Source organism: Delphinapterus leucas, chromosome 10 (assembly GCF_059928025.1).
Source record: "Delphinapterus leucas isolate spDelLeu-1000000601 "Yukka" chromosome 10, BTC_Dleu_Yukka2, whole genome shotgun sequence".
Classification (NCBI taxonomy): Eukaryota; Metazoa; Chordata; class Mammalia; order Artiodactyla; family Monodontidae; genus Delphinapterus; species Delphinapterus leucas.
In genome coordinates, this window is record NC_143138.1 from 2,298,480 (window position 1) to 2,314,425 (window position 15,946).

Genomic DNA, 15,946 nt, shown 5'->3' on the forward strand with positions numbered 1-15,946 from the left:
GCATTCCTCACCCCACCATTTGGAGGAAAACCTGTCCAGGTGCCCAAGCTGGTCACCAGGTCCTCTGCGCTCCCTTCTCCAATCACCTAAGCTCAGGTCCCACCTCCCCAAAGTCTCTCCTTCCCCGTGGCCACACTCTTCCAGGTTCTCCTTCCTCACCCAGAGGCTGCAACCACCTGCAGCTGTCAGCTTGGACTGCTTCCTTGGTCTGCTCTCCACTGCCCCAACCTGAGCAGTCCCCCCAAAATGTGCATCTAAATTGGTACCTTTCTGCTTGAGACCCTGCAGTAGCCTGCCACTGTCCCAAGGTCACGGAGGACAGAGTCATTTTGTACACTGTCCCAGTCTCCTTCCCAGGCTTCACTATTCATGATTCAGCCTCTGGGCTACACCCAGCCCCTAATAACCCACATTAGCCAGGATGCTCTAGGCTCTAGCTGGTCCCTAATCACTCATATTACCCAGAATGCACTAGGCTCCAGCTGGTCCCTAACCATTCAGATTACCCAGCATGCACTAGGCTCCACCCGGCCCCTAATCACTCACATTTGCCAGGATGCACTAGGCTCCAGCTGGTCCCTGATCACCCACAGTACCCAGAACGCTCTAGGCTCCTCTGGCCTCTGAGTATCCACTGCAAATAGCTAACACCTACTCTCCCTGACCCTACCAAATTCACAGCTTGGGCTTGCTTTCCGACACTCTCAGTGCAGCCGGGGACTGGCCCTGCATCTCCCTCACTAAACTCTGAGTCCTGGTGGGCAGGAAGGTGTGTCTACCCTTGCGTGCTCAGCCCCTGACTTAGGTACCCGGTAAGTGCTCAAGTTAATCACGGTCCCCTGGCACCCAGTAAGTCCTCGAATGCTTGCTGAATGCATGAGTGAAGGAGAAAGCAGTCCTGTTTTCACGAGAGCCACCAAAAACAAAACTGAGACTCTCTGAAGCCCAGTTGCTCTGGCGTGACACAGAGCCACACGGTCGCTGACAGCAAGCCTTCAGGGCTCAGCGTCACGGGAGTTATGTTTCTCTCTATTCTCTCCGCCAAAGTTATGGGTTTTTTGCCAACAGGAGTCTTGGCAAACCAGTCATGATTTCATCTCCCACCAGGTCTGTTTGGATGTTTTTAAAGAAGCCCGGTGTTTTTCACTTGCTTTCCAGGTGACGTTCATTTCCTCTCTCTTTTGTTTCAAGAGCGAAAAACAAAACGAAGTGCGTCCAACGTCGCTCTCCTACTTCTCCTCAACCCCCTCTTCCAGTCAGCACAGCTTCCAGCACTGTGTCCCTTCCTGTCTTTCCAGACGAGAAAAGAAAATCCTGTGGCATCTAACGGGATTCCTGGAACAGACCTGTGAGTCCACCTGGTTCTGGGGGCGGGGGGCGGGGGGGCGGCTGGTGGAGCAGCTGGTGGAGCTGCGGCCTGGAACGCAGGGCCGAGAACCACAGGGAAGAGGTCAACCACTAGTCCTGCCCCCACTCACCTCCCACGCCACCTCTGACCTCAGCCCCTCAGCGCCGCAGCCTCCAGAGAGCAACGACTCAGGCTGCCAGCTCGGGCTGGAGAAGGACACCATTCAGGGCCAAGCATCCCCGGTTTCCTGTCCTTCCCGGCCCCTGTTGAGGGCTATGAAACCCTCAGCACCGGGGGAGGCTCCTGGTTGAGCTTAGAATGAAAAGCCATGGAAAGCTTAAGAAAGCACGGGGGCAGTGGTGGTTTCCACTTGGTTTTGTCGTTGTCTTATCTTGACAGCGGTGGTCAATGTTAACACCTAGAATCCATTTCTTTTTGTTTTCTACCCATTTTCTCCACAAATGGTTCCACGGCACACACTTTGAAACCCGTGCCCTGACTTGAGAGAGAGGCAGACAGAAGCTTAGAGATAAAGCAGCCTGTTGGCACAGGGTCGGTCCACCGTGGAGCTCACACTACACCTGGATCTCCTGATTTCCACATCTCTCCCCTTCCCTTTTAGTGTGTGAGCAGCTGGTTTCAAACGAAGCCCTCACGCACCACCAGAATCCCAGTCTGGGAAACACCCAGGCCTCAGGGATAGACACAGCTTTAATAACATCCTCCACTGCAAGGGAAAAGGCATCCAAATACTCTAATCTTAGAACGCCAGATATCTAAATATTTTCTACTTTTTCCACTGATTTTGAGACAGGACTCTCTTCACCAAATTCAAAACACCCAAAGGAATATGCACTTGACGCCCACTTACACGCACCTCTGTCCCAACTTCCAGCAGAACACTGGGCGTCCGGGCCTCAGTGATGCCACGAGCCGCGTACCCTTCCTCTGCCCTCATATTTCCACCTTTGACGTGCAGGTGACACAATATATCTTCACATGCCCTAGAGCCACACAGACATTTGCTCTTTCTTCAGAGAAAAGTCTCCATATAAATCCAAGTTGCGGCTAATACGTTAGAAGGGGGAGAGAGGTTTCATCGTTTTTATTTGAAGAACTGGCACTGCTTTTAGAAATACTAGTCCTCGGCGGCGTTTCCTGGTTCCCTTCTGGACAACCCGCCTCTCCAGTCTCAGACCAGCCGCAGGGCCCCAGCTGCTGCCACCTCAACCCCTCGGGAGGATGGGCCTAAGCTGCCGGGAACCCCTGCCCTCTCACGGCATCCTGAGAGTGCTGGGGTTCCTGCGAGGTGTGACGGGGAAGGCAGGTGAGGGGACAAAGGCCTTGTTACCTTTCTCTTATACGTCTGCTCCCTTCCCTGTCACAGTCTGTCTGTGGGTTAGTGTTTCCCATGAAGAAAAAGACAGATGGGGAAACCTAAGTCCGTTCTGATTTCCCAACCATGCGGTTTTGAACGCGGATCAAACCAAAACTCTTCTGAAGTTTAAAAATAAATGTTTGCCAAAGGCTTTGGGTAAACTCTGACTCACTTCCTTGGTGGACAAAGCCCTGTAGGTAGAGCTGGTCCCACCAGAACGGGGCTGTGGCTCCCAGGGTGGCCGCAGGGAAGGCCCAGGCATCTGAAGATGGGCCAGGTGGGGGAAGAAAGAGGTGACCGATGACGATGGCCAAGCACACGTTCACAAGAAACTGTCCCTTCACCGCAACGCAGTGCCAATATTTGCTCATCAGCCAGCTGGGGTCACTTATACTGAAACTGTCCCTTCACCCCAAAGCAGTGCAAATATTTGCTCACCAGCCAGCTGGGGTCACGTATACGGAAACTGTCCCTTCACCCCAACACAGTGGCAATATTTGCTATCAGCCAGCTGGGGTCACTTACACTGAAACTGTCCCCTCACCCAAACGCAGTGCCAATATTTGCTCGTCAGCCAGCTGGGGTCACTTATACTTGACCACACAGCTCAATGACTCAGTCCCTGGTGCCACGGTTCAGTGGACTGTCTTCTTAACGTACAGCACAGCTCTGATGCTCAAAAACCCTGTCGACTGAAATACGCCCCAAGGAATATTAGTTCAGAAGAACATCAAATTATAGAAATACAGGCAATCGCGAGGAAGAAAGTCACCCAGCACGACGGAAATTACTCAGCCTGAGTCCAGATCCATCATCTATCTCACGAGCTAGTGAGAAGCAGAACATCACCCCACGCAGAGCAAACTCAAGGTTCTTCAGAGATTATTTACCAGTTAAGATGTGGCTCCTCATTTTGCAAAGTAATCAGTAACTTAGTCACCTGTGAAATTTCTGGTCACTCCTTATGTGTAAAATTCGCCCAATTATGTATGCTGTATGGGTTTGAGGAGGGTTATTATAATGAGAACATGAAGCTTTTAATTTTTCAAGGAAATTGTTCAAACAAAACAAAACAATTGTTTTGTTTTTTGGCCTGTTGCTAGGCCGAAAAACAAAAACAAAAAAGTAACGTTCATTCACCCACCGTCAGTATGGTATGGTCTCTGCTGGCAAAGAGCAGGGCTCATTACTTGCGCTCAGGGTCGGGGGAGGTTGCTAAAAGTGGGGAGGGGAAGACAGAGATCAAATGAGGAGAGAAACTCAAAAAAGTATGCTAAAAACATTCCTCTCCCCCAGGAGTTATTACATCTGATATCAAGTCAACTCAAAAAGCTATAACCTCTCGGGGCTTCTTTTTTTTTTTTTTTTTTTTCCGGTACGCGGGCCTCTCACTGCTGTGGCCTGTCCCGCCGCGGAGCACAGGCTCCGGACGCACAGGCCCAGCGGCCATGGCTCACGGGCCCAGCCGCTCCGCGGCATGTGGGATCCTCCCGGACCGGGGCACGAAGCCGCGTCCCCTGCATCGGCAGGCGGACTCTCAACCACTGCGCCACCAGGGAAGCCCATCTTGGGGCTTCTTTTAAACAAGGACACATCTTTACAAAAGCTGCATCACCCTGTCTGTGAGGTTACGAATCCTTGTTGGAAAAAGAATTCACATCACAACAAATCACATCTGCCCGTATTGAAAAGCGTCTATTTCTTTAGTCTCTGACAAGACTTTTTCATAAACAAATAAGGAAATGTGACGCTCGCTTCTTTTCTTTGTCTGTGGTTCCCTGCTGCTGGCCCAGCTAAGTCAAGACTTTCTACCTTTTTTTTTTTTTTTTTTCGGGTCCAGAGCTCAAGGGCTACAATGAAGCCACCAGGGTGGCCCAAGCGTGTTTAATTATTTCAGTGTCTTGTGAGGCCTCAGAGGCGGCAGGAAGCTCGTCTGTAGCTGCCACTAACCATTCAGCATAGCTCGCTGTCTCTGGTTCCTGCCAACATGCTTACAGGTACAGACTCCTGGGAAGATGCCAACAGTCTCTAGTTTATGTCCTAGTCCTAATTACACAACCACATCTCCCTTTGGTGAGCCGAAGGAAACTAAAGTTTCAAGGAGAGAGTCTTTAACTGGAATGCACCTTAGACAAATTCCAAAACAGGAAAAACCTTAAGCAGCCTTGCACGTAACAGCACAAAAACTTTCACACGTCAGCAGCATTTCTCAAAATGAAGAGTCCACCTTCGTGGCAAGCTCCGCAAGAAACGAAATCGGCAAAAATCATGACTCTCCCTTCTTACGATGCCAAGAACCTGCAAGGCTGAAAAAAGAACGATATCCACGTCTCTTCTGAGAAAATGCAGACCTTTCCAGCAGACGCATTAAGTAAGCTAAAAACCTGCCAGCTGAAGGGGGAGAAAACGTCAGGACCGTAAAAAATGTATCTTCCAAATAATCAACTTCCCTAATGTAAAAACTCTTCTCTAGAGTCAAGAAATACTTCGACTCTGTGACCAGGGTTATGAAGAATTTCCTTTAAGCAAAACGAATTCCCAAGCATTCACTAAGCACATGTACTACTCGTGTACGAAACGCCAGCAAGCACACTGATTAGGACATTCAGAGTCACCTGCCCTACAGGCTGAGAGCTGGTCTCTTAAATTCTCGTCACCAGCCCGTCTTCTCCCAAGACTGCCAGAGAGAGGGGCTACCCCAGCCCGGCACGCAGCACACCCACCCCAACGCTGTCTGCCCGTTACAACTTTATTTCCTTTTTTGAGTCTCCCTTCCCAAACTTAGCTTTCCTGATTCATGCTGTTGAAATATTATCTCAATGAACTCCAAGTAATCATTTATATCGTTTTACTTTATTTTAATTTTGCTGTATCAGATATAGTATTAACTCGGACAACGGGCCACTGGTGGATATCTGGAAATTTTCATTGCAACGGTATCTGTCATGACGTTTGACTCATAATCCCAATCTAAGAAAACATAGCTATTTATTTACGTCTTGCTTCATTTCCGAGAAAACCTAAGACTGTGCGCAGAAATCCATATAATAAAATAATACTTAAATTATGGAGATAGGAAAATGGGACAAAGGAGAAACGAAAGCAGAAAATTTCAAATAAAACTAGGAGAGGGGCCAGCATTTAAAGCTCAGCTTGTCAAGCCCACACACATGCTAGATCAGATTCTAAGCTTTCCAAGCTTCCCAGCGTCACTGGAAAGAGAGAGCATCACGTATCAGTGGCTAAAATATGACGGCCCACTGGTCAAATCTGGCCACCATCTGCCTCTGTAAACAAAGTCCTACTGGAACACGGCCACACCTAATCATTTACATATTATTTATGGCTGCTCTCAGGATACGATGGCAGATCTGAGTAGCTGCAACAGAATAAAATATTTACTACCTGTCCCTTTACAGGAAAAAGTTTGCAGATGCCTGGGTTACACGATCTGTGCCGGTAAGATAACAGCAAAGCCGTCTCCTGGGATAAGCATGCTCTTCGTATGGTTCTGAAGTATGTAAGAGAACTTTCTACTATAAAGAGCTCACTGTGTAATCTCATGAAAAAACAGCCTTAGCTTCATTTTTCACAGTACATACAGCAACAGATTTCACAGGGACAATGGCGATTCTACGTGAGGCTGAAATGATGCCATTTGAGGGAAATTTTCTCCAGGTCAGGCTGAGTTCAGGGGAGTCTGCTGAGACGGCCAGTGCCGGCCACCCCCTGCCCTCCTTCCTTATCACAGGCCGGCACGGCTAACAGGTCAGGCTCCTCTCCCGCTGGGCCCCAAGGGTCCTCCCAGGTCCTCTGAGGTCTCTGTCAGCAGTTGGCATGCAAGATAAAACCGACATGTCAGCTTTGCTTTAAGGCTCTTTTCCGTGAACATTCTCTCCACTGAATGTGGTTAAGTACCGGGGTGGTGAGATGGAGGTTATTTCTCTGCTAAGTTCCTGAAGCGTGGCTGTTCCATTCTGCCAGTGTGTAGAGCCGTCCCCAGGAACAGCGTCCTCGAGGAAGCAAAGGGCGGATGTCCTCCTGTGGGAACCAGAGCCCCGCGGGGATGGCGGCCTGGAGAGCAGACGCCCACGCGCCTGAACAAACATGGGACCAGAGGGCGTGAGAGCAGGGCCCGCAGCCTCCTCCAGAATGAGCGCGAGAGCCGCTCCTCTGCACAGACGGACGGGTGGGCAGGGATGGAGAACGGCCCAGGCACCTTGAATGGAAGCGTTCGAGCCCAACCCCCCCCCACCCCCACGCCCATGATGTTTGTTCAAAGAAACAAACCCTCCGAATAGCCATCACCTCGACCCACTGCCCTGGAACACGTACATTCCTTAAGAACCCCCAAGAGCAAGGGTTCCAAAATAAATGCAAATAACCTGGAAATGGTGATTTCTAAGAAACCACAATTCAATTCGGTGTCGGAAGGAGATAACAAAACTGTCAACAGTGACTTTAGGAGAACACCTCTGTAGCCCTTTTATTCTCTGTGGTTATAAAGCTACGTTATAATCGACTATAGTTCTGTTCTCTACAATAAGGGAACAAAATCCAGGCCATCTAAAAGTGTTATTTAAAGGGATCATAGACTAAACTAAGAGAGCCGTACTTTAAGATAATCAGAGCTATCCTTATTGACCCCACTGGAAACTGCTACCTAGTCTATCCTGCCTATGTTGTCAAAGGGAAAGAAAAAGAAAACATGTCATAAGTCATCTCACATTAGTCCTAACAGTTCTTTCCACACTGTGATTAAAAAGTATAAAACTAGAAAATAAGTAAATGCCTAAAACCTTCCTTCTTCTTGTGGGGTTGTGGCCCTGTGCTAGAAACCACCAACTACAAAGAAAGGAGACAACCATCCTTGACAGGAGAGTTAAAAGGGTCACAGACACGATGGAAATTTTCTTCACCCTAAAGAGACTGCCGTTTGCGCTCCCAGCACCAGTGCTTAGGGTTCAAGCCCAGACCACTTAAGCCACGTGGGGAGGTGGGAAGCCTGGACCTGGCACAGTCTTAAAGAAAACAAGACAAGAAAAACTCTTGAGGAGTCCATCGGAACACACTGGAGCAGGCACTTGCTATGCTCTTCCGGAACCGAGTGCAGGGACGCCCGGATACGTCCAGGATAGGCAGTGCACGGAACGTGAGCACAGAACATCCCGGGGGAAAGCAGAAGCCCGTCCACGCCCACTGCGGGCCGATCCCCACTTCTCCGGGCCACGATGCAGGCCCCCACGCCCTCCGACGGGCCCTGAGCCTGAGCTCGGGCTGAAGGGAGGGTTAGAGACACAACGTGGGAACGAGTGCTTTCACAGCAGATGAGGCCTGTGGTCCGCACCTCCAGAAGCTGCTGCCTCCACAGCCCGCCCCCCGCCTACCCGAATCGCAGCGCGCAGACACCCTTCCCGAACCCTGCACGCAGCGGCCACACGTCCCCTCGTTTCTTCAAGACCCGCCGTGAAGGCTCCTACTTACGTAGCGCGTACAGGGTGAGAATCACTCCAGCCAGGCAGAATCCTTCAAAGAACCTGAGCGTGCTGAACATGGTCACGTTCACAGACAGCGCCACGGTCAGTCCAAAGACGAGGATGAAGATGACGGAGAAGAGCAGCACGGGCCGCCGGCCGGACCTGCACGCGGACAGGGACACGGTTAGCCGCCACCGCCGGGTGGGGCCGCCGGCCGGACGCCACGGCACCCCTGGGACCGCCGTGCTCGCTGGGTGCCGGATGAGCACCGTACTGAGTCTGTATCCCTCCTGGACCCACCTGGGGAGGCCCAGGGGTAGAAGGCCCCCGGGGGATATGCACGCACCCGCTCGACTTGTAGATCAGGGAACACAGGTCAACAGTACCGCACAACAGACCAGAGGGACAGGAACCAAGTCCTGTTGGCGAGTCTGTTCCCGAGTACACGGGGGATAATTCAACACAATCAATACCTTCCCCAAACACCAACCTTGACAAGCCCAACATTCAATGTCTTGAGAAGCTGCTGACCTTCGGAACTGGCTCCAGGGTCAAACACAGACCCCAGGCAAGCGGCTTCAAGCCGTTTCCCTGGGCTGTTAACTAGTCTGGCCCGACCTCACCCGTGGCCTGTGGAGCCCAGGGCCCAGCCGGCTGCCGACTGGTTTCAACTGTACGATGAGAAGGAAATTTAAGGGACCACAGGCTAAACTAAGGTAGCCTGACCTGTACACAACGGGTGTGGAGCTGAAAGTGAAGCCCCCAGGGGCCCAACCTCTGCACCTCGGGAAACGGCAGTGCGCACCCTGGGCTGGTGGGCCACAGCGCCAGCCGGTGAGAGCTCGGTGACCACTAGGGGGCGATGTGCTTCTAGGCGTGGCCCGGGGTGGGGGGGCTGGGTAGCGGTGGCCCACTGGGATGGGGAGGCCCTCGTTCTCCATCCCTCCCAAGCTAACCTGCCATGTGTCCCAAGTAAAGCAGAACCCTCCACCTCACAGATGAATGTGACACAGCCAGAGTGAACTGGAAGGAAGGCTCACAGAGAAACTGGACTCCATTTGCCAAGGGAACGAAGTCCACGCCTGGTACCCCAAACACCTAGACTTAGGACAAGGCGCCTACCTAAGAGCAAAGTGCCCAGAAAGGGCAAATGGAGAGAAATGGAGAGTAGATTCGTGGTTGTCTAGGGCTGGGGTGAGAATGGCGGTGGCTACAAATGGGCAGGAGATGGCAATGTTGTAGACTCGGCATGTGGTGTGACTGCATAACCCTGTAAATATACTAAAACTCACTGAATTGGGTACTTAAAATGGGGGAGCTTTACGGTATGTAAATTATCTCTCAATAAAGCTGCTTTTTAAAAAAGCAATACTCAGTAGTGCATGGTCTTGCCCTGTGCAGGAGATGGATGTAATTTCTAGAAACTCTGGGGGCGGGAACTACAGGACACCATTTCATTCAGAATTCCTTAGGCTTCTGAGCAGCCCCGCCAGTCGCTTTGGTTTAGAGAAAGGAGGGCAAGGCTGTGAGCTCAATGCAACGTAAGTCAACCTTCTTATCGAGCTTTTAGCCATTACCTCCCTTGACTTGTGCTGGGGTCACTAAGCCCTCATCAGCAAAGGCTCTATAGGTAGTTTGGTCCAAACCCAACCCGTTTACAGAAATAAATTTAAGCATGGCTTAGTTGGTCTCCTAAAATGAAGGAAAACAAAGTCTAACTTACCCAGTTTTGTTTGCCTCGACTTCCCTTCTCTGTAACACGGGGATAACCGTCCTGCATCGCAGTGTGCTGGGACCGTTAACAGGGACGACGGACAGGGCACCCAGCAGCTCGTGGGTCCCCTTCCCGCGTCCTGCGTCCCTGTCGCCCACCAGACATGGTCTGCCCTGTCCTGACACCTTAGGAAAGATCCTGGCTTTTTTTTTTTAACTTGTAGAAATGATTCTAAATCTTTCCCTCCCAAATGCTTGTTAAAATCATTAAGTGAAAATCAGTATTAGGAACTGTGGGGCCAACATGGTCCTCAGGGTCAGAGCCCCGCGGCCCCGAATCCAGGCTCCCTGAGGAAGGATGGAATCTTGAGGAAGACGAGGCTCCGTCAAACGAGCCTTGTGCTTTCTTCAGGAAGGGCCGTCGGGTATAGACACGTGCAAGTGATTTAGAAAGCACTGGAGTTCACGTGCGCACCGGCTGCCCCAGAGCTGGGGCCCTCCCCCACCAGCTAACTGGTAAAATCGCACCCCCAAATCTGTGATGCGCAGAATAACGGCCTCGGGGGGGCCCCGGTCCTAATCCTCAGACCCTGTGACTGTGTCACCTCTCAAGGCAAAAGGGGCTGTATAGACGTGACGAAGGTGAAGGGCCTGAGGTGAGGTGACTGTCCAGGTGGGTCCAATCTAAGGACCCATAGAGCCTGTCCTGGCTGCAGGGAACCAGAGAGATGACCTTGTGAGAAGGACCTGACCAGCCATCTCGGGCTCGGAAACTAGAAGTGGGCTAGGAGCCAAGGAACGCGAGAAGGTGGAGAAAGCAAGGCAGTGAATTCTCTCCTAGCACCTCCAGGGGGTCCTGCAGCCCTGCGGGCACCCTGGGTTCAGCCTGGCGCGAACTACAGGACCGCGAGTCAGCTCAGCCAAGCCACCAAGTGCCTGGTATCCGTGACAGCGGCCCCAGAGAAATAAGACAGGGTCTCAACAGGACACAGATGTCCCGCTCAAATGGAGGACTCGGAGGAGATTTTAACGGAGGGATTATTTACAAAGCGGGGGGCAAGCTGGGAGAGAAGGCTGGGGCTGCCGACAGCAGGGAGTGGGGAGCAAGGACAGTCCGGAGCTCAGAGACGGGGCGCAGGCAGGGGGGCCCCGAACGATGGCAACTCTACAGAGACCAAGCAGGGGAGGGAAATGCCGCTACCTTGCTGTCCCCTCCCTCACATCTCCAGCCTGTGCTCCCCGGCCTCTGCCCCGCTGGCCAGGCTCAGCTGGGAGCCAGAGGACAAGGGGGCCTGCGGTGCAGCCCATAAAGGCAGCCTCCCGGGGCCGGCTGGACGAGACATGCAGGATGTCCAGCCAAAGACCGAGGGAGGGGGGGGAACGAGGTCATTGGGCGAGAGCCACTGACCGGGCCGGTCCCCCTCTTCCATGTGAACTAACGCGCGACCGTACATACTGTCCGGTCCCAGAGAGAACGTGTGTGGAAAACAGTCACTTTTTAAAGTTTTCTTAGACGCTGACTGCGGTCTTAGCTTAACCTAGGACTTGATCAACTTCCCTACACAGCCGTGAAACGGTGCCAAGGGCTGTGAAATCTGGGCTTCCCTCTACATGTGTTTATCTCCTTTGAAGCAAGGCTCTAGCAGGGAGTAAAATGCCAAAAATAAATAAGGCAAGGGTGGAAAACACCAAACTTTCAAACTGGAACTGAGGCCCACTCAACACGTGCAGAAAGCCCCAGCACAAGCTGCCCGCCCTGACTCCCCGGTGCCCCTTGCCCACCCACGGCGACCCTGGCGAAGCGGCCACGGCACCAGACTCTGGCTGCTCGCCAAGGGAGACCCCAGACTCTCCTGTCTTCTGTCCCCAGGCCTGGTGTGCGGTCAGGGAGGCCAAACGGCGTGGATGGGCAAGAAGGAAGAAACCACAAAACCCCGTCTAAACAATTTAAACCATCACAGATCTGTTGGTCGAGGTCCATATTTACTTCCCCTATTAAATCTCTCAGGAGTCGGGACACTAAAACCTCCGTCAAGTCTGTGCTTTTAGAAAGAAGTGACGTGGTTATATTACTATAGCCTTCCCCACCTATTTCAATGCAGGTTTCTAGGAAACAAAAGTCTTTGTGGTTAAAACATTGGGATTAGAGTATCTTTTAGGTCAGTATAGCTCACTCTGAAGACGTTTAAGCTCAAGGATTTGGTTTAAAAAAAAAAAAACAAAACCCCAAACCCTCGCCCTTTCCCCGCCTCCACTCCCCAAGAAAAGCCACCACCAAACCCCATGCGAGGGCGGGCTGTGGGTTTCCAGAGATCACTGACAGCGTCTCTGTTGCCGTCTCCAGGGAGTATGTCCTTAAGAAACACTTCCAAACGATGATTAAGCAAATTCTGAACACTCAGGAAATCACACTTCACATTAATGCAAGGAACTCCCAAAATAGGCGCTAGCCTTGGGGAAGAAAGTTCTAGAACCTGAAAGGGGCCTCCCTGGGCTCCCCCGCCGCTCTGTCCCCGCAGGCGCTCTCTGGAGTACCACCGGCCAGCTGTCTACACCCGTGGAGCCAGGCTCTGGGGCCACCACCAGCTTAGTCTCAAATCCTGGCTCTCCGACCTAAAAGCTGAGTGAACCTGGGGATTTTACTTAAACGTCCGTGCTTCCATTTCTCCACCATGAGACAGGGGTAATGAGAGTGCCTTCCTAACGGGGTGCTGTGAGGACGGGATATTCTAATCCACGGAGACACTCAGCACGGTGCCCGGCCACGGCAGGCAGCCAGTAAGCGAGGGGTGCTACCACTGTCGCTGTTATTATTACCATGACTACCCCCATCGCCCTCCGAACAACCTGTCACTTCACCCTGAACCACACACCTGGCCCCTAACCCACCCAAGTAAAGCGTATTCATTCTCGCCTCTGGTCACCGCCCCTCTGCCTGCACTGCCCAGCCATTACCCACATGCTGTCCACTTTTCAAGGTCTAGCTCCCTGTGGACCCACACAGGCATCTGCTGGCCAAGCCAACTACAAGGACTGTCCCTCTCTAAGATCTGTGTGGCATTCAGGGAGCTCATGGGCACAGCCCCACCGTCCAGTTCTCAGGGGTGAAGAGGGTCCGCCGTGTCCTCTCCCCATCTTTTGACACCTCTTGTATATCCACCCGCTCAGGGCCCAGCCCATAAAGCCCCGAAGCCACGTCCCCAGGCTCTTCCTAACTGCACTCTGATGGTCAGGAGGACATGGGCTTGCAGGCTGCGAGCTGGTTTTGCTAGATTCTAGCAGCCGGGGAATTGCAATGAATTTAGATTCTCACTTCAAAAGGGTCTGCTCTGTGCACCGGCCAATTCCCTTCATTCTGAATTCTGCAGGTGGCAGCTACAGGCTTCTGCTCTGGCACCAGCACCAGGGCAGAGGAGAGCCTCGGTCACGGGTGAGCTCACACAGACCGTGCCCCGTTAGGCAGCAGAGGCTCGCTGCGGCTCCCAGGTTTGTGCGGCGGGCATGTGGGTACTTACCAGTCAGCAATGCATCCAGTTATCAGGTAGCCAAAGATTAATCCAACCAGTAAGGAGAACTTAGCGACATGGACCTTCCAGGCATTATCACACACAAGATCCCACTAGAGAGGGGCAAATAGAAAACAGATCAGAGAGAAACACACACAGAGGCCACTTGTCAATCATAAGGGCAACACATAACTGCACTCAGGGTCATGACACCCTTTACAGGCTGTGTCACACATACCGCTAAGAGTCTCTTCAATGTTTTTGAAAATCCAACAATGAGAAATACAAATCTGCCCACAGAAGGCGGTGTAATGTTTTAGCCCGGGACAGAGGATAAAAGTCTGCAGCGTCTCACACCCCCATGACATCTGCGGATGCGTCTTTCCTCCATCCTGCCAGCACAGGCCGGGAGTCCCCCATCACTGGCACAGCTGTCACACGGCCCTGCAGGTGGAAAGCCCCTGCCAGCTTTTTGCATGGGGTATCACAGTAACACGAGGAAACTGAAAGCAACCTCTGTGTTTCCATCCCAAAAAGCTCCCCAAACTTTATAAGTCGCCTTAAAAATAAAGAGGGTTAGTAGTGAATACTGAAATATCAATTTTAACTAAGCATTCTTACTTTTCTTCCTCATCAATGTCCCTTGTGTTTTCCCATATTACATCCTAAAGCCACTTTCTCTCCACGTGGAGAGAAAGCCAATCAATTGGTGAATACAACATTTAGACTATCTTTACAATTAAGCTTTATTATTTAGAAAAACAAATAAAATTAACCCTCCAATTTTTCCTTCCTCCTTTTGCAGAAGTGAGAGAGAAATGCACGTCTGTTCCCTCGAAGTGACGCGTGTCCAAGTGGAAACACGGCCCTCAATCCACAAGCAACTGACGTCTGGGCCCGAGGGGCAAACAAATGGGGTCTCGGCTTCAACGGGCTTTGGGACAAGCCGAGCTTCTGCACCAGCCACTGCGGAGGGAGGGGCCAGCCAGCCTGGACAGAGCAGGAAGGCAGCCGCCCGACACGTCATTCCCTGGACTCCCTGGGACACATCCAGGGCCGGCACTGCTAGCTGCACGTAATCTCATCATTAACAATTCAGATACAGGTGTTCTTTACAGGGATGACATCCCCTATGTCTGCCCAGGGACCGGCAGCATGAGCATCACCTGGGAAGGCGTCAGAAATGCACATTCCCGGGCCCAGGCCAGACCCCGAACGGGAAGCTCCGGAGGAAGCACAGCAAGCAGTCTGACAAGCCGCCCAGGTGACAACGATGCCGCCCTGGCCTGTCATTTCCCTGCTGTTTTGAACACAGTGAATGCGCTTCCCAGGCCTGGGCCAGGGCTCGAACAGTCAACCCCCAAGAGCAGGGTGAGGCCAAAGGCCGCGTGAAACATGCACAGCAGGGCTGCTCAGTGCTTCGTGCAGCAAATGCCGGGTCAGAAACTAGAGCGTGAGCTAAGGGGGCTTGTGGAGGCCAGCCTGGAAAACCAACACTCACGGAAGTACCAGTGTGTGTATATTCTGTCTCCCCAGCCTGGTTTATTACATTCTGAGGCTGTTTCTGACTTGTTTTCTCTCCACTCTGCCTAGCACAGGACTCTGCCCACAAAGTAATTGATTTCCAAGGCTAAGAGCTACGTCTACGAGCCCATCTGGCTCCTCCGGGCGGGGAGATGCCTGCAACACCTGTAATGGTTACAATCCCAACCACATCACACCTTCCTGCACCTCAGCCTGGCACCTGCTTGGCAGGAGAAGGACACACCCGGCCCCAGGTTGCTGCCAGGGGGAAGGGGGAGGGGAGGAAGGGGGACCAGCTGCTGGCTCTGTGGCCAAGAATCAGTCACTCCCGTCTCCACCCAGACTGCTCACTGATGAGCTTATTTGAGGTTAAGTGATGCCAAGGAGCACATTCTGCTTGTATTAGACGCCCAGGAGACAAAAGAGATTTTCATAAAAGCATCTGGCAGGGAGCGGATTGCCAACACTGCTGCGGGTTCAGGCCCCTGAACAATAACTTGCCCTGGCCTTGGGCAGCCATGACCCAATTCAGTTGCTACCTAGTCAGATGTTCAGTGCAATCGCTATCAATCAACAAGGCGGGAGTGGAAAACTGAAACAGCTGAGGGAGACAGAACCGCTCCCACGGCCAGGAGGGAAAGGCAGCCTGGTTAGCAGTGTCGCTGGCCCCGCTGTCCTCAGCCTGGGGGGCGGGGTGGGGGGAGGACCCAGGACAAGGCGGCCACCTTAACCCCTCAATCAGGCACCGGAGCAGACAGCATCTCTGAGTCAACAAGAAAACTACTCCAGACTCCAGCGGGCTCCCCAAGATAAAGTCCCTCCTGCTTGGGGTCTGCTGGACACCCCTAAAGCCTGGAGGCCCCTTGAGGTCCACTCCATAAACAAGGTGAGGTAGGACTGGGAATCCACGGGGACAGCATCCCTTGTCCGATCGCCCCACTTCTGATGAAAATAAAATATGCTCAGATGTCCTACAACCTCCAGAAGAATTTCAGAAGTA

The 15,946-nt window shown here is 52.3% G+C and overlaps 1 protein-coding gene across 14 annotated transcripts in view; it reads right to left on the reverse strand.

Moving 5' to 3' along the window:
• SLC22A23 (solute carrier family 22 member 23) overlaps window positions 1-15,946 on the reverse strand; it is a 143,976-nt gene that overhangs the window by 95,311 nt on the left and 32,719 nt on the right. For 12 of the 14 annotated variants that reach the window (XR_016394502.1, XM_089918231.1, XM_089918230.1 and 9 more), the window contains exons 2-3: window positions 13,432-13,535; window positions 8,211-8,365 (exon numbers count right to left, since the gene is read on the reverse strand). Coding sequence is in view for 13 of the 14 variants with exons in the window: in XM_089918231.1 (XP_089774357.1) it covers window positions 8,211-8,365; window positions 13,432-13,535 (259 nt within the window). In the remaining variant the exon portion in view is untranslated. The remainder of the gene's footprint in view (window positions 1-8,210; window positions 8,366-13,431; window positions 13,536-15,946) is intronic. The other 2 variants (XM_089918228.1, XM_089918233.1) reach the window with 1 other exon arrangement.